General features: G+C 38.7%; 3 protein-coding genes and 1 long non-coding RNA gene across 7 annotated transcripts; 2 read left to right on the forward strand and 2 right to left on the reverse strand.

Annotated features, from left to right (window-relative positions):
• Positions 1-6: 6 nt before the first annotated feature.
• LOC111674089 lies at positions 7-1,129 on the forward strand. Its single transcript, XR_002762259.1, has 2 exons — positions 7-118; positions 288-1,129. It is a non-coding gene; the product is annotated as an uncharacterized LOC111674089 (long non-coding RNA).
• Positions 1,130-1,529: 400 nt separating this feature from the next.
• Positions 1,530-5,148, reverse strand: LOC105701476 (abscission/NoCut checkpoint regulator). 3 transcript variants are annotated; one of them, XM_012428245.2, is made up of 8 exons: positions 5,063-5,100; positions 4,722-4,982; positions 4,372-4,589; positions 3,812-4,073; positions 3,473-3,598; positions 3,259-3,402; positions 2,505-2,630; positions 1,530-2,288 (listed from the first exon to the last, which is right to left on the reverse strand). In XM_012428245.2, the coding sequence occupies exons 3-8, from the start codon at positions 4,470-4,472 to the stop codon at positions 2,196-2,198; spliced, it is 852 nt and encodes a 283-aa protein (XP_012283668.1). In that variant the 5' UTR covers positions 4,473-4,589; positions 4,722-4,982; positions 5,063-5,100; the 3' UTR covers positions 1,530-2,195. The 3 variants fall into 3 exon arrangements, with proteins under 3 accessions (XP_012283668.1, XP_012283666.1, XP_012283667.1); XM_012428243.2 differs by lacking the exon at positions 4,722-4,982 and having other exon boundaries at positions 5,063-5,148; XM_012428244.1 differs by lacking the exon at positions 4,722-4,982 and having other exon boundaries at positions 5,053-5,145.
• Positions 5,149-5,196: 48 nt separating this feature from the next.
• Positions 5,197-8,705, forward strand: LOC105701477 (elongator complex protein 6). 2 transcript variants are annotated; one of them, XM_012428246.2, is made up of 4 exons: positions 5,197-5,553; positions 5,633-5,715; positions 6,200-6,271; positions 6,361-8,705. In XM_012428246.2, exon 4 carries the CDS (start codon positions 6,387-6,389, stop codon positions 7,236-7,238), a length of 852 nt encoding a protein of 283 aa, XP_012283669.1. In that variant the 5' UTR covers positions 5,197-5,553; positions 5,633-5,715; positions 6,200-6,271; positions 6,361-6,386; the 3' UTR covers positions 7,239-8,705. The 2 variants fall into 2 exon arrangements, with proteins under 2 accessions (XP_012283669.1, XP_012283670.1); XM_012428247.2 differs by lacking the exon at positions 5,633-5,715.
• A 523-nt stretch (positions 8,706-9,228) lies between these two features.
• On the reverse strand, positions 9,229-20,764 carry LOC105701484 (glycine receptor subunit alpha-2). The gene is made up of 9 exons (XM_012428259.2): positions 18,949-20,764; positions 14,456-14,648; positions 13,599-13,828; positions 12,770-12,852; positions 12,505-12,660; positions 11,957-12,112; positions 11,134-11,299; positions 10,265-10,451; positions 9,229-9,556 (listed from the first exon to the last, which is right to left on the reverse strand). Exons 1-9 carry the CDS (start codon positions 19,080-19,082, stop codon positions 9,296-9,298), a joined length of 1,566 nt encoding a protein of 521 aa, XP_012283682.1. The 5' UTR covers positions 19,083-20,764; the 3' UTR covers positions 9,229-9,295.
• Positions 20,765-22,009: the final 1,245 nt, after the last annotated feature.

Below are 22,009 nucleotides of genomic sequence, written 5' to 3' on the forward strand. Positions count from 1 at the left end.
ACTTGAAAAGGAGCCATCCTGGTCCCTATTCAAGGTTGATAACTAGTTGAAAAGACCATCTTGGTCTCTCTTGAAGGTTAATAACTACCTGAAGGAACCATCCTGGCCCCTCTTCAAGGTTGATAACTACTTAAAGGAACCAACTTGGTCTCTCTTCAAAGTTGGTAACTACCTGAAGGAACCATCCTGGTCCCTCTTCAAAGGTTGATAACTACTTGAAAAGACCATCTTGGTCTCTCTTCAAGGTTAATAACTACCTGAAGGAACCATCCTGGCCCCTCTTCAAGGTTAATAACTACTTGAAGGAACCATTTTGATCCCTCTTCAAAGTTGATAACTACTTGAAGGAACCATCTTGGTCCCTATTCAAGATTAGTAACTGAAGGACCCATCTTGGTCCCTCTTCAACGTTGATAACTACTTGAAAAGGAGCCATCCTGGTCCCTATTCAAGGTTGATAACTACTTGAAAAGACCATCTTGGTCTCTCTTGAAGGTTAATAACTACCTGAAGGAACCATCCTGGCCCCTCTTCAAGGTTAATAACTACTTGAAGGAACCATTTTGATCCCTCTTCAAAGTTGATAACTACTTGAAGGAACCATCTTGGTCCCTATTCAAGATTAGTAACTGAAGGACCCATCTTGGTCCCTCTTCAACGTTGATAACAACTTGAAAAGGAGCCATCCTGGTCCCTATTCAAGGTTGATAACTACTTGAAAAAACCATCTTGGTATCACTTCAAGGTTAATAACCATCTTGGTATCACTTCAAGGTTAATAACTACCTGAAGGAACCATCCTGGCCCCTCTTCAAGGTTGATAACTACTTAAAGGAACCAACTTGCTCTCTTCAAAGTTGATAACTACTTGAAGGAACCATCTTGGTCCCTCTTCAAGGTCGACGACTACCCGAAGCCCATCTCGAGGACCACTCGTGGCTGCGCTAGTCAATGCGGTTTAACGCAACAAGTACATAGAGGTCGCGACCAAAAGTTAACGCTTTCTACGCCCGAGTGTTCACAGGACGATGTTCCGCTTCCTGAGGGCGTTCCGTTTTTCGTCGAGCCGCAGGTGCACAGTGCACGCTTCGAATAAACGCCGCCAGGGCGAGCCAGTGGCTGCCCGTTAGCTGCGAGTTCGTTATTTCCCCTTCCTAACCTCGTTTACACCGAGGAAAACGTTTCCTTAACCCACTTGCATCGTAAGGAGGTATGAAATAGAGGGTTCTTATCACCTAATTTCAGGCTGATATAATATTCTGGGAAAAAAATGGTAAGAAAAGTGCATTTAGGGAAGTAATACCTTAAGGCTCTTATGTTTCTCTGTTCAAGAACGGAGGAAGTATCCAAAATGGCGGCCGCGGAATTTCGTTCTTTTAGCGAGTAGGCGCACTTTTTTATCGCGATAGCTGGCACAAAGCCGCGGATTTGCAGGTCGGAGTGGCTTCTAAAAATAAAAAGCCGGCGTGCTTGAGTTTTTGCGTCGCCGAGTCGAGAAAGTGGAAAGAAGGAGAAACGACGATTCGGGAAACACGATGACTGCTGGTCAATTCTAAAAAAGACGCATTGCTCGAGAAGCTTATTTCTTTATTCCATATATTAGCCGAAGGCGTGTAGAAAGGACGTAGTAAAGAAAAAAAAAAGACAGCAATGCAAAGAATTCGACTTAAACATTTTCATAGACTTTTGGATAACGTCGACTTATGCGCCTTGTTTGTAAAATTCATCGTTCTATATTTAACTGTCGGGGGTAAATACGTTATAAACATTTCACAGCAACGCCTCGCAAAGTGTTAAAGCTATTTGTACGAGTCTTTTTTAAAACTGTGGTTTATAAAATTGCCATGGCATTACGTTCCATCCAACAATTTATAAACTGTAAAGCTGCTTTTGTAAAAAGACGCAGATAAAATTCCGATGACATTATGTTCCATCCGACAATTCATAACCTATTTAGTTGCTTTTGTAGGAGAAAGAGGCGGATAAAAATGCCATGACATGTTCCATCCGACGATTCATATCTTATAAAGCTGCATTTAAGAAAAGAAAGAAAAGAGGCAGATAGAAACAGACGTTTGTAAATTTAGAACGTGAACGAGATGACTCACTATGTACTTTAAATCAAAACCTGAATTCCTGTCAAAGATGAGCACTGCGTCGCTGGAATGAGATTTCTAGATTCCTACGATGACGAATCATAGCTTTATACATTTCTTCTTGCGCTTCTTCTCGTCCTCCGATTCCGAATCCAGTGAACTGGAAAGTGAATCTTCGGTTTCCGGCGTACTCTGTCAAACAGAAACTAATTTACTGTTCGCTCTGGTCCCGTTACAGTGTGAAATCGCAGATAAGTTCTTAATTATTTCAGTTAAAACTAACCCTCTTCCGACTTCCATATTCTAACCTCTTACTTTTAATTCCAAGTCCATGTTACTTTGACAAATGATGTTCCTTCGATCGCCCAGCTACGCAGGCTGTGATTTATAATTATGCCTTCGACTTACCTCATCTTCGTGTTCCGATTCAAGAGCTGTTTCCTTAAAGGCTTGTTCGAGAAGTTTCTGCGTCAGTGCATCGACGGCTTCAAGTTCGTCTTCTTCCGATGCAGCTTGCCTCGCAGTCAATGTACTCTGAACAGATAAACAATTTTTACTGCAATTTTCAAACACTTCATACTCTTCTATTTTACAATATCTAGAAATATCTAACACTACGTAAAAATATTATATTCTTTCTTTTATACTCATAAGTTCGTGCCGTATGAACATTTAAAGGTTTATTACAAAAGTCAGTTTCATTTTCTACTGAAATAGTAAAATTCGTGTATTAATGTTCTAAAAGTGCAGTTTAATGGACTAAAATAATAGTATAGATGTTATAATAGTTGTATAGTTGGCGACACTGACTGCAGCGCCCTTAACGACGTGCAAGGAAACCAAAAAGTGGGGGAAAAATTCCGTTATGGGGTTTTCCGATGGAAAAAAACTAGGCTACAGGATTTTTCGGGGGGGAGTATCTCGAAGAATTTCCGACATTACTGCAGACCTTAAATCTACCTCATGGCGTGAACAACGAAGGGTAAATATATTAATTATTAATGTGCTAAATCTCGCCTAATAAGGCCCATTTTAAGATACGAAAAAATACAAATTCAACACATTCAATTTTGCTCAATAGGACCCATTTTGAAATAAAGAAAACAATGCTAATCCAATACATTCCGATAGGTTACGTATTAAGGGAGAATACAATACTTACTTCGACTTCAGCTTCGGTGCTTCCATCCAATTCTCTAGCCTCCAGCGTAGCTTCTGCCAACGCTCTCCTAATTAATCGTTTCATCACGGCGTCTTCATCATCCGAGTCATCTTCTCTCGGCTTTGGTTGTTTTGAAGACTGACTCTGTTTAAACATAACATCTTTTTATGAAACGTTCAGTACCAGAAAGAAAATGTTAATACTGCGTACATACTTCTAGATTGCCATCTCTCTTCAATGCATTCAATCGAGACTCGACTTCCACGTAAGGGTCAGGTTTCGAAGCTCGTTCCAGCTCTAATCGCTCTAAGTATTGTTGCATTAAATCCTCAGGCTTCAACTGAAAGTTTTATATTATTAGAACTAATTAATAAGTATATACGCAATGTTTAGCAACAATTACTTCATGATTTTAACTGCCGAAGCTTAAAGATATTCTGCCGTAAGAGTTTATTGGCATTAGTTCTGGTTTTTGAGGTTAATGTAAGAAACTAAAATTGCAGTGCGTGTTTAGATTCATAAGGTCCTTTGTAAGATGAGAAAGGGTCGTTACGTTTTGTTCTGCATGTTGCTTTTCCAACCCGAGTCTTTTCGCGAGGTCCATCATTGTCGAGTCTGTGTCCTTGAGTCGGTCCAGCCGTTCTTTGATTTCCTCATCGGTAGGTACTGGACGTGACAAGTCATCTCCTCGGAGTTTGCTAAGACGCTCGATGATCTGTTTGTCGATTGGACTCTCGTTGTTCTTGTTCTCGTCCTGATGTTTACTTGACTCCTCGGTAGATGAAGATTCCGCCAAATATTTAGGAATCTCCAAACTGTCGAATTAAAATGATTAATAAATTACACACTCTTAATATCGTCATACCGTAATCTAGAGTAGGTACTTATCGACGCGCCTGTAAAAATTTTGGTCAAAATAAAATAATCTCCAGTACTTAACCTTAAACTTGAAAAAATAAAAAATTCACGTTTAGCTAAACTTTACCTGAAAATTTAATTTATATATTTCTGAAATGCTTTATGCTGTATCTTGCACATGCTTGTTATAAATGTCAGAAATATACTATAAGATAAAATAAATTAACGTAGATATAATTTTTACGGTTTACAAACCTGGACAATCGCTCGACTTTACGTGCAGTTCCTTGCTGCGCCGTTACTGCTTCCGAACTGACTTCGGCATCGGCACCAGAGTCTGCGTTTGCCCCTAACATCTTTTGTTGCTTATTCCAACATTTTCCACAGACTTTTTTAGTACCAATGTTCGGCAGATCGACTTTATACCGAAGGCACGATTTGCAGTAAGAAAATCCACACGCTGGGCACCCCACCTGTTGAAGTAACTACGCTTTAAACTGTATACTTATATTTTAAATGAAACTACGCATATACAAGTACTTTGTACAAAACTAAATTCTTCTTGTACATAATGTTGTCTATTTATCGTAGAAATAATGTCTTACGAGTAACTTCTGAACTTGATTCTTCCGGAAAGACGTTCTCAAGATGCAACGATATAAAATTATATAAAATGAATGCCATTACAGAAGTATAAAAGCTATCGTACGAAAGTGAAGTAAATATTTGATTATTCGTAATTACAATCGTGAAGTGACACATTAAAACCAGTAAATAAATTCAAACTAAAACTGGCAGCGCCCATTTTAGGTTAGGACTTAAAAGTAAAACCATCTAATACCAGAAACATTCGCCGCGAACATAACCTAGGAAGGGGAAAATTATGAAACAAGTTAAACTGATTACTATTACACTAATCTGTAAACATTTACTTACGTATACTTACTTCGCGGGTGAAAACGGAAAACTTAGTTTGACAAGTATTGCAGGGCATGTTTATTTCATGGTTACCTTGAATTTACCTGGAAATACGCAGAATGATTAGAATGAGTCCAGCCAATCAGGAAGCGAGGTTAAAATCCGCCATATTGCGCGCCAATTTCGAAACCATTATACACGATTACGAAATAAATCAAATAAATGAAATCATTCTCAAATGCTTTTCGACAATAAACCTCGGAAATATGAAGCTTAAAATCCGAATTATCCCTTTGCTATTCTTATTAAAGTATCGAGAGGGATTGAGAACCGAAAAGAGAGGTTATTTTTTCTCTCTTCCTCTCCCACAAAGCCCGACAAGGCCGAGGTCAGCAGCATAGAGTCGGAGTCAGTCAAGGCGTGTTTGAGGTTAGGTTAACCACACTGTGATCATCATTTTATATTTATAAACTGACGTTCACGGCTTCAATATTCCACCGCGAGGAATTCACTTTGTCGGTAATTAATTATCCTTTAATGACTAATTTAGCAACATTCTACTTCAGAGATTGTTGTTATCTGGAATTGCATGTTGCAGAATGACTGGATGAAAATCATTAAATTGTTGGTTGATAATAATATCTCCTGCCGAACAATATTTTACTATTGTTTGCCTACGAGGTAATGTGATTGCGAATTGAAGCGTTGATATTTTATTGTATATGCTGTTGTAAAATAGCGTAGTTATTAGAATATTGAAACGATCGGTCGTCGTGACTATTTATTAATTATTGTATTCCTAGGATTAAAATCTTGAGGCAGAATATTAACCAGTTAGCCATTGCGACCTATTTGAAACATGTGTTTTTATGACGAGGACACTCGTCAAACACAGCTATATGATTAAAATAAGCATTGACAGAAATGTAACGATAGATACTGTAGTCTCAGTTTTGATATTTAATCATCTCTGTCGTTCTAAAATGTTTTTAACGTTAGTAAAATAATTCATTTTAGAACGAATCGTGGTTTACCCATAAATAGTGCAATACTTCCGCTCAGGATTTTAAAATAAGCGTACGAGGCTGATAGATTCTCACCGAACATTATTCTAGTCATGTTTTTTGATTATCCATCGTCGTTCAATTAAGAAATATAATTACAGGATTTACCGAATGCGAAGTGGCGTTCTTTTATATGAGGCGTTAAAATAAGCAGGATATATTCCCGTATTTCGGTGAGTAGTTTTATTTTAATTTGTGGCACGTCAGATAATTTAATTCCAAAATGAACATTAATTTTTAATATTACTATCGATTGTTCAAGTTGGCGCAGAACAGTATTAAGCCAGGATGACGGACTCGGTATGTGGAGTGCTGGGCATAGACCGAGTGGACATGAACGGAATGATGACCCTGATCGAGGAGCAGCATGGCAGCGATGCGAACTTCCTGGTGAATTCGATCCTTGCCGGAGCCCTGGAGAAGGGTCAAGGAGTCTGTCTGGTGCTTTTCCATAACACATTCAGCCATTACCACAACATAGGCATGAAGCTCGGATACAATCTCAGCGTACTGAGAGAGCGAGGACAGGTGGCAGTGATCGAGCCGATGTCGCTAGTGAGTTGTGAGATCGAAGAGTTGGGCCACGACTCGGTGGATGCAGACAGTGTAAATCTCTGCGAAAGGAAGCCGAAGGAACCGGAGAACAGTCAAGCACCAAACTCGATGAAGTTCGATGCCAATATTGGACGCAAACTTTTGTTTCCTCTCAGAGATAAGTGCTTCGAGGTGCTCGACTCGAGGGACTCCGTAGTTATTATAGTGGATGACCTCAGCCATCTCTTCGATGCGCAGCTTAGCCTTAAGGATGTGTGGTTCGTCGTTCGGTATTTAAGGTCCTTGATGGAGTTCGAGCCTATGGTGTCCTTGTACATTATGACGCATACCTATAAAGCAGACCATGATAGCTGTCAGCCGGATATGATTGCGATTGGTTTGAAGCATACGGCGGACCTGGTCGTTACCGTCCAGCCACTTGCCTCGGGGAAGGCTAACGATGTTTCGGGCAGGATGAATATTCGATGGAAAGTGGATTCGGTTCGCAAGAAGTACAAGTGGGCTGAGAGGTCGTGCTATCTGTACAAACTCTCCGATCGACAGGTTAGGGTCTTTCCGCTGGGAACCACCAGTGGTGTTTCATAACGGATGATTTAGCTTATCATCAAGAGGAGAGGGTTTGTCTTCTTCAAAATGGAGGATTAAGGTGTTATGGAAGTGCCATTGCATATTGTAATCTACGTTGATAGTGTAAAATTCATCTATACATGTTTCGGTGGTAACAGCATTTTAGATACTCAAATGGTAACATAAGCTCGTGCGTCGTATTACCAACATTTATATTTATCGTGATGTTTCTTACACTCTATGTTGAGAATTATACGAAATTAAGTGTTCCATACGTAAATTCAATAGAGTGATTATAAAGAGATCAAACTACAACTTGAGAATTCGCCCCAACTCATGATCTTTAAAACTCTATTGGAGTAACAGCGCCATAATAAACAAATTTTTGGATATCAAATGAAATGAATTCATGAGTTTCAGGATGTACTTTAAGGCTTCCATATTCATATAGTAAAGATTAAAACGAATCGGTGCATCCAGTTCGGAGAAAAGTTTCATAAACGATTAACTAACCTCTCTAGTACATAAATATGTAATGACACTTTCATAACGCCTTAATTCCTTGAAAAAAAATGGCACAATTTTTGGAATCCTAAGCTCAAAGGGTGTTACGATCCAAAGAAATGGTTCTTTGGTGTTACTTAAGATGGTTTTTCTTCGATATGGAATCTATTATAAGTAATGTAATTGTCAATATTTGAAGGTGCACGTTTTGGAGTTTTTTTTAAAGCATCTTGCAACAACTGAAGATTTTAAAGACCCAATGGGCTCAGGTCGAAGGAAATATCTACGACAAGTCCTGCTACCTGTATAGGTTATGTTTTTCAGTATTTGGTGCTGTTCGTTTTCTTCGGAAACCAACAGTAGATTTTCATAACAAATAAGTCAGTTTCCCATTAAAAGTATCAAGAGTGATTGTGTTCATAGTGAAGAATTAATCCTGAACTCGAAAGACTACGATCCAAAGAAGTGGTTCTTCGGTGTTACGGTTCCCCTTCGAGTTGAAACCTATTGTTAATAATAATTGTGCAACTGTTATTAATACTTTAAAGTGCATGTTGTACTGTTTTTATGCATCGTGCACCCTCTTTGGTGTTTTTAAAAAGGCAACGGGTCTGATTACGAAAGTGGAACCGCAGGCTATTGTAACATTTCTTAGAACCATTTTTCCAAAGCGATGCCAATCCTTTGCCCATGTCCACTTATTTGTTATGTTAATGGCAATCTGTGTACGTTTCAATAAGTACAATTCAATGAGAGTAATTTTTATGGTAAAGTGGAACGTCATCGAAACTATCAAAACTTGGTACGCTACTAATTAATTCTAAGTGTCAGGTGGAGTCGATCTAGTTGACTTTACATCCTCCGTAAGGGAATTATTGTCAACTTCACGAATTATTTATGTATGTAAATACTCACAGAACTGGAAAAAGATTTTTTTCCATCTCTCCACCGATATAAAGATCGATGTTAATCCAGCTAAGAGTAATCGTCTCTTCTATTTCGATGTAAATCGAACGTTCACATTTCCCTTGCATAACTAACTGTCCTTTTTTCACTAAACAACAAAATTAATTTACATCGTAATTAAATATTGTACTATATATTGAGATCTATTTTAGGCGTTGGCTATATCATAAATTAATTTCCTGTTTAATAAGGAAAAATGTTGCTAAAACTATTCCATCCAAGTGTAAAAAATTAATTCAACGACTTATGCGAAATTATTAATCGTTCCTTAAAACTTCGCTTTGCGAAAGTGATGCAAAAATCCACACTGGGAAAAAAAACAAGTCGTATAATAAATGAAATATCTTGTTAATTCAAAGAGAAATTATGATGATTCATTAGAGTTAAATTATTCTTTGAGTTATCAAAATATATCTTTAGTACTATTCGAGGAAATATTTCTTCGCTTCGATGAATTTTTTTTTCTCAGTGCAACGATGGTCTCTTCTATGGAATAAATATAAATATTATGGAGAAAAGAAAAATCAAGGAAACATTCTTGATTTAAAGGCATCGCCCGCGACGCGCTTTATTCATTTTGTAACATCTTCGATCCAAAGAAATCTCTAAATCCAGATGAAGGACCAGTAGAGGATGTTGAAGATGAGGAACGCTATGGGGAAAACGATTCTACTTCGTCTGTCGATCCACTGCGCAATTTCCTGGGGGGTCATCGTCGTGAAACTATTTAATTGCGCCAAGGTCGGCCTTCGGGGAAGAGTTTTCTGTTGGGTCGCGCTGTCCAGGGTCACGATGCTTCCCACGGAACCTTGTTCCTTCTCCTCTTCGACCCTCACGGCAGGAACGGTTATAGTACTGGGGAAACTCTGTGAACATTTTTTTTTTTCATTTATTCCACCTTTAAACAGCTTATTACATTTATTATATTTAAATAGCGGATTCCTGCTGAAAAACCGAGCCGAAAACCTATTTTGCACAATTTCGAGGGATTAATAGTTTCCGAGATATCCAGGAATGAAACTGACCAATCGCGTGTCGGCTCCAGGGGAAAGTGGAGGGAGGCAATTCTGTAACTTTGGCTAGAGTGCTCACTTTTCGCATTGTCATCTCACGTGAATTTATTCGTCCGGTTCGCCAAGTGAAAATGTGAAATCCCCAGACTGACGGAACTCGGTTCGAGATCTCGGAGCTTCTGGTCAGGTAATGTCACGTGAAGTATCTCACATTTTTACCATACTGAATATTACGGAATCGCGGGAGTCGTTCACTTTTAGAATTTTCACTAGATCCGAGTTACAGAATCGATCCCCAGGCTTGACGATCTAAATTGCGAGTTCGTAATCCCGAAAATGTTAGATATTGTCGTTTTAGAAAATAGTGGACGCGAACCAATAAAAACGCTTCTTTCCCCTGGAGCCGGCTTCCGATTGGTCAGGTTCATAATCTAATATCTCAGGAACTACTGCTCCCACAAAATTCTGGAAAGGAGCTTTTCCGTCCAGTTTTTTACGAGGGTTTTATTGCCGGAATAAAATCCTATATTTATGGGGGAATTTTTTGGAAATTCCACTTACGTGCACCGTGAGGTAATTCTGACTGGAGTATTCCTGCTCGCTCGCATTTCCATTATCGAGAGAGGACCACGAACGAGATCTCTCCAGTCCTGTTGTGTTTTTCTGAAATTGTTTACGGGCCAATCTCGGCGTCAACGTCGACTTTAGGATGTACTTGCTGTTCACCTTCTTCAGAGGAACATTTTTCCTGGACAATTTAAATTTGTATTACATTGACATGCATGTTATTTTTTATAAAAAAAAAATATACGTATATATACTGAATATATATATATATATATATGTATGTATGTATGTATACATTCACTATCTATATATATATTCACATCATTTCACTTCAACCGTTACAATTTAAATTCAAATTACAAAGAAATGGCGAATCCAACATGGCCGACGTGCATGTATGTATGTATATGTTACGGTGAATGACCGAAATCTGGAGAATGTCGACTTTCACCAGTGAATGTCAACATTCACATAATCGCTTAGTGTATGTTCGAAATATTTGCTAAATACCCTTATTTCTGACTTACACCGGTAAATGTTGACATTCACCATGCACTAATACCTGTGATTGTCGACACACACTGGAGAGGGTCCGAATGTACAACAATATGAAATATTCGATCTTTCACCGACGTATTTGGTATCTGTTGACATTCACCGGTGAAAATCGACATTCTCCAATTTCGGCCATTCATCGTAACATATACATTCACATCATTTCACTTTAACCGTTACAATTTAAATTCAAATTACTAAGAAATGGCGAATCCAACATGGCCGACGTGCCAATTTGCTTGTTAAACTCTGGACATTTTTTTGCTGTCGCTGGTTATAACCAAATTGATATGCAATTTCTCACTCACTTCCGCCGATAAATCGTGTTGACGAACGCAAACTCGACCATCGCGGCGAAAAGGAAAATCGTGCATCCCAAAAACCAAATCTCGCTGGCTTTTATGTAGGACACTTTTGGCAAAGAATTCTCCACCTTCGAGGCGAGGGTCATGAAAGCCAAAATGGTATTTGTACCTAAAATAAAGTTGAAAGTATCACATTTTGTGGTCTCTTTCTACAGCTGTGCCATAAACAAGAACATTTATCTGATATTATCGACCCCTGGCAGTCGATTCAATAACTCGAATCTAGTGAAAATTCTAAAAGTGAACATCTCCAGCGATTCTGTACGTTTCACTATGGTAAAAATGTGAGATACTTCCCGTGAGACTACTCGACCCGGGGGTGTCGATTCTATAACATTGGCGAGAGTGCTCACTTCTCGCATTTTCATCTCACGTGAATTTACTCTTCCGGTTCTCTAAGTGAAAATGTGAAATCTCCAGACTGAAGGAACTCGGAGTTTCTGGGCGAGTAATGTCACGCGAAGTATGTCACATTTTCACCACAGTAAAAGTTACAAAATCGCGGGAGGTACTCGCTTTTAGAATTTTCACTAAATTCGAGTTACAGGATCGACCCCCAGAAACACCAAATTCCTTCACTCTAGAGATTTCACATTTTCACTTGGAGAATCGGGCGAATAAACTCACGTGAGATGGGAGAGCGAGAAGTGAGCCCTCTCGCCGAAGTTACAAAATCGACCCCGTAGGAAATGGGGAACTTCGAAAATTTGCAAGTTTAGCATTTTATTCAATGATTGTATTTCTTCCAAAATTGTTATATAATTACCTAGGACTATTCTCGGAGGACTTGCGTCCATGTGAAGCCAGAAGGAGACCCAGGAGATGACGACGATGAGCACCGATGGTATATAATAGTCCATCATGAAGAAGCCCATCTCACGAGCCAACTTGAAGGTGATACTGATGGAACTAAAATTACCCGCTGGGGAAAAAGCGTAGATAAGGAAGCGGGCTCTTTCTCTTTTATTACACATAATATTAAATATAACACTAAACGATTAAGTTTCTGCAGTTTTAAGGGGATGCGAAAATGGTATCCGAGGGTTCAATCGTTAATGAAACTTTTCTGTTAAATAGATATACCGAGTCGTTTGAAATGTTACCATGTCCACGTGGAGGCCCTAGGGAAAGTCCTGACCCCACTGAAATTTAATTATTTTTAATTTTTTATAAAAATACGAAAAGAATTCCTGGCCTCTCAGAAGCCACTTTCATATCAACTTCTTCGAAAAAAAAAATCTGCGCAAATTTTGTTAGTTACTAAGTATTATTATTAATAGAAGAACTGAAAGTATGTTCGTGCCAGGAGCGTACCAAAATGTCCGTAATGCTGCTGGGCAACGGTGTAGGAAACTACGGATTTATTGACCCATGTGCCAACGAGCTTGTATTCGGTCAGGTGGAGTTCTTCGGCAAGTACTATCGGGTCTTCGTCCCAGTCGAGCTCCATGTCGTTTACATTGTTCGTCCCTGTAAAGGATTCATAAATCGAGTTTAAATTTCCCGCGCTCAAGCGCGCCACCTAGGTGATTGATTTCGAACTATGTGGCATTAGTTAAGAATTTCAGGGATTCCCTACAACTCTCGAAGACCAGAGGACACTCCTGCACGTCGAACGGGAACTTTTCCAGGCGCAGACCGCAATTCAAGATGGCCTCCAACCTGGAATGAAAGTAAATCCGCATAAATAACAATCTCATCATTTTTATTAACTATGTCTCCATCTAAATCCGGGATTGATCGGGTTCAAACCTGATAAATTCGAATTTAAGTGTCGAAACGCTCTGGTCGATTCTGTAACTTCGGCGAGAGTGCTCACTTCTCGCCCTGTAATCTCACGTGAATTTATTCGTCCGATTCTCCAAGTGAAAATGTGAAATTCCTACAGTGAAGGAACTCGGTCCGAGATCTTTCTGGTCGAGTAGTCTCACGCGAAGTATGTCACATTTTCACCATAGTGAAAGTTATGGAATTGCAGGAGATATTCACTTTTAGAATGCTCACTGGATTTGAATTACGGAATCGGAACTGTAAATTTATTAATGCGATGGAAACGTGGTCAATACTCTTTCATAAAAGACGAACTTAGTGTTCGATCTTGGGGGTCGATTCTGTAACTTCGGCGAGAGTGCTCACTTCTCGCCCTGTAATCTCACGTGAGTTTATTCGTCCGATTCTCCAAATGAAAATGTGAAATTCCTAGTATGTCACATTTTCACCATAGTGAAAGTTACGGAATTGCAAGAGATATTCACTTTTAAAATGCTTAATGGATTTGAATTACGAAATCGGATCTGCGGATTTATTAATACGATGGAGACACACGATTTACTAAATGCCGACCCGATGAATCCCGGATTTAAGAGTGCGATAGAAACGTGGTCAATACTCTTTCATAAAAGACGAACCTAGTGTTCAAAACCACCATCCCCGAAGGGTCGATGGAAATGAGAAGATCCTTGACGCCATTTCCCATGACGACGGAGCTTCGTTCGTTCGCCACGTAAACCGTGGGGGTCCATATCAAGTCGTGGGCGGATTGTCCGCCGATTATTTGATTGTAACCTGGAGCAATGTCCAGAAACCTGAGACGTGGGTCCAAGTAACGAAACTGGAGCATCATGTGCACATCAAACTCCTGAAAAAAGAGAAATGGAAGGGAGACGTCAGCTTCAGTACTTTCGATTCACCGGGTGACTTTATTCACTCGATATTGCATGCTCCCTTTTGTCGTACGGGTGAATTTAATCACCCATTATCGTACGCTCACTTTCGTCTTACGGGTGAGTATAGTCACTCGATATTGCATGCTCCCTTTCGTCGTACGAGTGACTTTATTCACTATGAACGAATGAACTCCGCGTTATCCTATAAGTGAATAAAGTCACCCATCATCGTATGCTCGCTTTTATCCTACGGGTGAATTTATTCACCCATTATCGTACGCTCACTTTCGTCTCACGGGTGAGTATAGTCACTCGATATTGCATGCTCCCTTTCGTCGTACGAGTGACTTTATTCACTATGAACGAATAAACTCCGTGTTGTCCTATAAGTGAATAGAGTCACCCATCATCGTGTGCTCGCTTTTATCCTACGGGTGAATTTATTCACCCATTATCGTACGCTCACTTTCGTCTTACGGGTGAGTATAGTGACTCGATATTGCATGCTCCTTTTTGTCGTACGAGTGACTTTATTCACTATGAACGATCTTCATATCACCTTAAGGGAGGAATTATTTAATACCCTAGCGGTAACTTACCAACGTTTTCACCATATTCGATTTAATGGTGTAAATGTAAGCAGCGGAAAGGACCTGGACCGGATCGCTGGCATTCAGAGCACCAGGAGGCCTCACCATTTTGTCGTATCGACAATCGCTCGTCAATTCTTGCAAAAGCTCCGTTTGTGTCGTCGTCCTATAAACATTAATCGGCGGACAAGCAGCGGCAGGCCTGTAAAAATTCACCAGAAATTTATAAAGAATTAACTAAATATTATTCTTCCCCCATGACTAAACATAAGAATCGCAGAATCGTATTTTACCATATCTTTTAAATTAATAAATCCTATTATGCTGAGAAATATTTTTAAATGGCGGATAAGCGACGCCATGAATAAATATACTAACGAATACGTATAATAATAAACAAATAATAAACGTAAGAAATACTGAAAAACAGATAAGTCAGTAAAATAGTTCCTAAATCTTTGTTTAGGGATATTTGTGGGGAATTTCTCGGGAAGAAGGAAATATTCTGGTATTCTATTCTTTGGAAACTTTCAAACTTATGAACGTCACGCGCTTATCATTACTATTGTTAAGGAACAGAATGAGACGAGCCATTTTGTTCTTTAAACAAAAGGCCACGTGTTGGTTGGCTAATGAGCGTTTCTGGAGAATTCTTAAACGATGGAGAGTCACAAGTGCGCTTTTAAAAACGAATGCCGCTATTTATCGACCGAGTTTTAGCCATTGCGGATATCTAGTCGATAATTGCGATGCAAAACGAGCGGAAGTGCCGACGACTGTATGAATGACGCTATTCAAGATGGCGGCACGGACCGTCACCTCCGATTTTTAAACAATTCCACAAATTTATTGGGAATCTCTACAGAGGAGATGAAAAGTTTTCTATAAAATTTGGCTGTGAGAGATTCAGAAAAAAAATATCAGAACTCGATTGAGACAAAGACAAAGACAAAGAAGACCATTTCTTTTGCAGTTTCGACTGCAATTTTAAGGCGCCACTATACACGTGGAAAGTAATTGCACATATATATTATTTGTTACTAAGAAATGTGTATTTCACAATAAAATGAGAAATTCAAACCATGAAATAAATGTAACTCAATGTTCAGAATCACGAGTAAGAAAAGTCAGGACTTGCTTTTGAAGAAATCTAAAATGGCGGCGATTCGAAATTCGAAATTCTCGATAACTGCTTCAATTTTCTTGCAATTTCGTATAAAAATTCAATTGGACTCAATTTTTAACATCAATTAACTGTTATTGCGTATTTAAGTCAGGATTCAAGCTTCGTAACTCTTTGAGATGCGATTATGCCGCGCAATAAGATAATCCGTAGATAAGCGCGTTTGTGTTTGCAAGTAAAGTCGGCGATTTATTAAATCAAAGCCTTAAAGTGCAATAAGGTCAGTTGAGAAGCTTATCTTCGTTCTGAATAAACCCAACGATGTTTGGCTACCGCCCGAGTTTCGCGTCCGAGAGGAGATACGAGGTCGAGGAGTTGTATAGGTTATGGAAGACCCGCCTATATTTGTAATGTATGTAAATGAGTCACTAAACAGCGATTGTGTCCCGCAAACACGAGGCGCCCTAAAATTGCTGTTTTGAGTCTTACGAGTTGAAACTGCAAAGAGAAACGTCACGCGAAACGCGCAAGAGAGGTTAGGAACGATATTTCGTGGTTTGAATTTTTCTCATTTTGTTATGAAATGCAAATAACTTATTAAACAAATAATATACATACAATTACTTTCTATGTGCATAATAGCGCCTTAAAAGTGCACTGCAACAAAAATGTGACGCATAACGCGCAAGAGAGGTTAGAAAAGACATTCCTTCACAAAATTTGATATAAACCGGTGGAGGTATTATAATTATAAGCTTTTAAATTTCCATTTCACCGTCATTTTGAAATGACTCTTTTTTTATTGCATATTCCTATTAAATTTTATGAAAATCAATTGAATAGAACATTTACGAACACATACAAATTTTATTCCGCCGCCATTTTTAATTTTGGATTAAAATTTAGTACTTCACAACATTTTTATCTACAATTTTCCACTTCGATTCAGATATATTTCCAAAGTTTGCAAGAAATCTCATAAAAACTGCGAAAACGAAGGAAATTCCTTCGCCGCCATCTTGGATTGCGGGAACGGAAAACTTCTAACAATGCGTCGTTAAAGAAATATAAATACAGGCTCTAAACTATTTAATCTATCACTTATTGTTTTCTTATTTCATTTTTTATCTACAATTTTCTATTTAAATTCAGGTGTTTTTTCTAAACTTGCAAGAAAGCGCGTAAAAACTGCAAAAAGTAAAAAATTCCTTCGCCGCCATCTTGGATTGCGGGAACGGAAAATTTCTAACAATGAGTCGTTAAAGAAATACAAACACCGGCTCTAAACTATCGAATCCACCGCTTATTGTTTTATTATTTCTTTTTGTCTCCTTTTTCTCCCGTAAAATTGACGCTAACAAGAATCCGCAGACCGCAATGGCCGCGTAACCGACATTAATCCGCAAACACTCTTTAGCAGTTCATAAACGCCAAGAGAGGTCTTTTGCGGTTTTTGCGTTTCTTCTAGCGATCCCTGTAATTCACTCTTCAGCCGTAATTACATAAACGCTTGTAATAATATTATGCGAGCGTTGAAAAAGGGCATTAGTATTTTCAATGATTTCTTTTCATTCAAACTTACGTCACACCAATATAAATTGTTTTAAGAAATGTGTAACGCTCACTATGTTTCATTTCATTTACCGTTATTCACAAATTAAAGAGCCACTATTTTCAGTTAAAAAATACCTCGATTTCGCGAATATTATTTATTAAAAGTGATGAATTATTTTTCAGTTTAAATATAAATTCTCAAAGTTCTCTTAAATTCTCTTTAATTCTCTACGGACTTTTCTCGGTTATATTACTCGAACTTAAATTCCCGATAATTTAAAAACACTATAAACTGCAGTGGCGGCAACCATCCATTAAAAAACTCTAAATTCTTCCCAAGTAAATGGCTAATGGAAGTATTAATTAATACAACTAATTAGACACGCGCGACCTCGAGACGGGGAATGTAACAGCATCTTTGAAAAGTTGCACTTTTTTCCGGACATTTTGTCCCGGTAGGTAATTACGGTTTCCTCCGTACCAACGCACGTGGTGCCTCTCGAAGCATAGCGAGAAACAACTGAAACGGAACGAACGGTTTCCACTCTAGGTCACCCTTCTACCCTCGAGGACACCGCTCATTCTATGCTCCTTCCACCCCATGGATTTATGAAGAGATTTGGGCGTTTATTACGTATTTTTCACGAGAGCGCTCACTTCTCGCACTTTCATCTCACGTGAGTTTATTCGCCGAATTACGTATTCGCTGTATGAAAGAACGAGATCACTGGCACTTTCGGTCTAGTAATATTGCCAAATAAAGGGCGTTTATGGCGGATTTTTGACGAGAACGCTCACTTCTCGCACTTTCATCTCACGTGAGTTTATTCGCCGAATTACGTATTAGCTGTATGAAAGAACGAGATCATTAGCACTTCCGGTCTAGTAATATTGCCAAATAAAGGGCGTTTATTACGTATTTTTCACGAGAGCGCTCACTTCTCGCACTTTCATCTCACGTGGGTTTATTCGCCAGTTAAACTCCGATTAACTCGAATTGTGGAACAGGGTCCTAGTGTTTTCAACAGGGTTGGATAATTTTCCGTTTTTCAAGGTTTTTCGTATATATTACGTAAGTAGTTAACCGAGAATGTTACGGCAATTTAAAAATCCCTAGGGAGTTTAAGAGAATTTATAGGAACTTTTAGAATTTTTTATTAAAATTAACTTCTAAATTATCGAGAATTTAAAAACGTTACGCATCATATCTTTATTCCTAGCCCCTTTGTGATTACGCCACTATAGTCGAAGCTGCGAAACACGCACGAAATAAAAAAAAAACTATTCTTTCCGACGAAACGCGTCGGGCCGGAACCGACGCCGATTTCTCCCGCTATTTGCTCGCCTTGGTTCCGCATAGTCATCGGCGTCGACTACCGACGTATAAATAAATCGCAGGAAGGACCTACAACGTTGAAATCTATTTATGCGATCGATTTCTCGTGATGTCACCGAAAAACTAATTGACGGCGGTAAGAAAAAGGACGAGGAAAAACCGTTGGCGGATTTCCTGCGAGTTACCGACATTATAGTTTCCGATTTTATGTCGAAACTTGAGGATAAACTTGAATTCTGATAATTTCCTCGTAATCTCTCACACTGAAAGTATGATTAGAGACTTTTACTTTCTACTTTGAAGCTTGCAAAGGCTTGATATTAATATAAATATATCTGAAGTGGAAGACCACGCCGCCATATTGGAAATGTTCAAATATTCCATTTCAAACAATCGTGATGTATCTGTTGTCTATGAAATACTTGAGAATTGTGGTAGTACATCATTTAAAAATAATTAGTTCAGAAATATATGAAATTCTTGACTCACAAGATTGTCCCAGCGGAAGAAAGATGGCACAATATTGATAAAAGAATTCCAATCGAGATGACGGAAGTTTGGCCTCGATGAATCATTTTTGGGAATTTCCTTCTCAGCAACGCAGTCACTGGAAAACACTTCATGTACCTAACCTAAAATTCTCTTCTCGGAATAAGGCACTGATTAAGTCTTCTTGCACACACTGATCTTGCGGAAACTCTTTCTTTCATCAATTACACTGATGAAATGCGGTATGAAATTTTTTTACATGCATACAGTTGCACCGAAGTACACTACAAAATTATTCCTTCTGTATATGAACAGTTATACCGCAAATAAGTACAAATTGTTTATTTTGCAGTGCTGAAATGCAGTACAAAAGTCTTTTTTTTGTACATGTATCTGCACTACATAAATGTGATATAAAACTTTTTTTTTGTACACAGTTTCATTTTTTATATGCAGTATAAAATACTTCTTTCACTATTCAATTCGATGCTTCCTTTAATTGCACTGAAGGCTGCGAATTAAAATTCCATTTCACAGAGCCACGCACTGAAATTCCTCTTCTGTTTCGTCGATGAGTACACAATGTGGCATATTCCTTTTTAATGTTTATTGATTATAAAATTCTGGCTGGAATTCTCTCTTCGATGCTTCGAATCAAAATGATCTTTCAGTACAAATTTCTCTTCGATGTATCCCAGGTGAACCGAGCAATTCTGGCTGAAACTCTCCTCTGCTGTTACGCACCTGGGAGATTATTACTTTCCACATCGTAACAATTCAAAATGAAACTCTTAATAATAAAAGAGTACTTAAGAATGTCTTTGCAGAGTGTTTAGAATCAAAAATGATTCTTCAAACTTATCCAACGCAGAATCTGAGGCTCCGATGAAGACCGAGATTCCTGCGTAAAGTTCCACTTCGAAGGAAACCAACTTCTCCAACTTGGAATTCTCTACAACTGCTCATTTAGTATCTAATTAGGCATTTAGAATCGTATGTAGAGTAAAGACTTTGTTCGACGTTCCACTTCAGGTACACCAATTGCTTCGGTTTGAAATTCTTCTTTGCAAGTGCACATTTGGTCCTCGATTAGTTGAAAAAGTTAACTATTATTTCAAGAATATGATCACCTGAAATGTCTTCTTAAACCAGAATTCAAGATATAACCTCGAATCTTCCAACATACAGTTTCAGGCTTCGATGTAACTGGAAATCTTGATTCACCGTTACACTTTGGACATCCAATTTTCTTCGCAGTCTCTCCTCACAGAGTTTCGCACCAAATACACTCAATCTTGAGAATATTAATCTTGGAAAATTCCAGAATTCATTTTAGACCAAGCAAATTATTCTTTGATGCTCAAACCACACTTGAAACTTTGAAAATTCGATGCAGAATACTTTGCGATGCTCAAATCACACTTGAAGCTTTAAAAACTGAATGCAGATTATTCTTCGATGCTCAAACCACACTTGAAACTTTGAAAATTCGATGCAGAATACTTTGCGATGCTCAAATCACACTTGAAGCTTTAAAAACTGAATGCAAATTATTCTTCGATACTCCAACCACTCTTAAAACATTCAAAACTGGCACAGAATATTCATCGATGAAGTTTCCAGAGTCGAAGCAACAATTATAAATTCCATTTGAAAATTCTCTTCGAAGCTCCGATCCAATTATTCTTCAAAGTGTGTAAACGATGGGATAGCTCCTAAAAAGTTAAGAATATCAGCTCGAAGAGTGAAATAAAGCTTGTAAAGTTATGAAATTGTAAAATCGTGAGATGGAGGAGAGACTGCCGAGCAGCCTGCTACTCGGCGAACTACTCAGCCGAAATGCCATCCACTCTTTTCATATCGATATCCAACCAGGCGACACCTTTTCTCCCACCAGCTGCAGCTTTTGTTTGCCACAAGTACACAATTCCTTCAAATCTACTCCGACTCCGGCCTAAGGTCTCGGTGCAACCGTTCATTACCACATTACCATCGCAGATATCTACATCGAGGCGCCGACTGCAGTTGCAGTTTCATTTATTTTCCAAATTCCCACTCGTGTCTCCATCCCGAATTCCTTCAACTCTGTCGATAAGGTGAAGCTACAAGAAAAAAAAATAACATATAACGATTATATAATTACCTATTTAACTTTATATTAAGATGATACGAAAGGCGCTGAGAAATTCAATCCAGGTCGAGAAATTAAAATTCATCTGTACCCTTTTTGGTGGAGACGCCATTTTGAATCCTCAAGTGGGAACATAAGCTGGCGCGTCTCGTTACCGACATTTATATTTATGTTGGGGTCTTTTACAGTCTAAGTTGATAATTATACGAATTGAAGCGTTCCATATGTCATTTCGGTAAAGTAATGACGAAGAGATCGACGTAAAACTGTCGAAATCCCGGGAATTCATTATTCTAACGACTGGTTAGGACCAGCGCCGCCATCTGTGACGTTTAGATGCAACTAAATTTTTCCTCTAAAAATACGTGTGCCCGGACCACGCCGTGTTGGTTCCAGTCCATGATAAATTAATACATTTTTTATGAAAAATTAAATTTCCTGAGTTTCAGGACCTACCTTAGCGCCTCCACATTCCCGTGGGAAAATTTCAAACTAATCGGTACCCCCAATCGATCCTAAAACTCCTGATTTTCGATTCAAAGCCTCCAAGAAGCATAAAACATTGAAAATCAGTCCTGAAACTCTTGATTTTTTATTCCAAGCCTCCAAGAAGCGTAAAACATCGAAAACGTGCCCAGACCTGCCATGTTAGTCCAGTCCATGATAAATAAATAAATTTCGATTAAAAATTAAATTTTCTGAGTTTCAGGACCTACCTTAGCGCCTCCACATTCCCGTGGGAAAATTTCAAACTAATCGGTACCCCCAATTCGGGGGAATACTTTCCCCAACGATTTGACCTTTCATATCACCTTAATATCGCTAATGGCGGAGTACAGCTGCAGCTGCAGTCACGATCGAGCCCTTGAATTCCCGAAAGGTGTAATTCTCGGCGCGAAACGAGCGATAAAGGAAGTTTTACGGAGCGCG

This window comes from Orussus abietinus, unplaced genomic scaffold, assembly GCF_000612105.2.
Source record: "Orussus abietinus isolate OABI.00-Male unplaced genomic scaffold, Oabi_2.0 scaffold89, whole genome shotgun sequence".
Classification (NCBI taxonomy): domain Eukaryota; kingdom Metazoa; phylum Arthropoda; class Insecta; order Hymenoptera; family Orussidae; genus Orussus; species Orussus abietinus.

Bases quoted from the DNA above. Each gene is read 5' to 3' on its own strand.
- LOC105701484 (XM_012428259.2), bottom strand. From the start codon at position 19,082: ATGAAGTGTTTTCCAGTGACTGCGTTGCTGAGAAGGAAATTCCCAAAA. The intron at 12,113-12,504 runs GTACGCTCCTGG...CTTTTTCCCCAG, and splicing joins GCAGCATTACGGACATTTTG to CGGGTAATTTTAGTTCCATC. The intron at 11,300-11,956 runs GTAATTATATAA...ACTTTATTTTAG, and splicing joins TCCTCCGAGAATAGTCCTAG to GTACAAATACCATTTTGGCT.
- LOC105701477 (XM_012428246.2), top strand. From the start codon at position 6,387: ATGACGGACTCGGTATGTGGAGTGCTGGGCATAGACCGAGTGGACATG.
- LOC105701476 (XM_012428243.2), bottom strand. From the start codon at position 5,110: ATGCCCTGCAATACTTGTCAAACTAAGTTTTCCGTTTTCACCCGCGAA. The intron at 3,599-3,811 runs GTAACGACCCTT...TAAAACTTTCAG, and splicing joins AGCAACATGCAGAACAAAAC to TTGAAGCCTGAGGATTTAAT. The intron at 2,289-2,504 runs GTAAGTCGAAGG...TCTGTTTGACAG, and splicing joins AATCGGAACACGAAGATGAG to AGTACGCCGGAAACCGAAGA.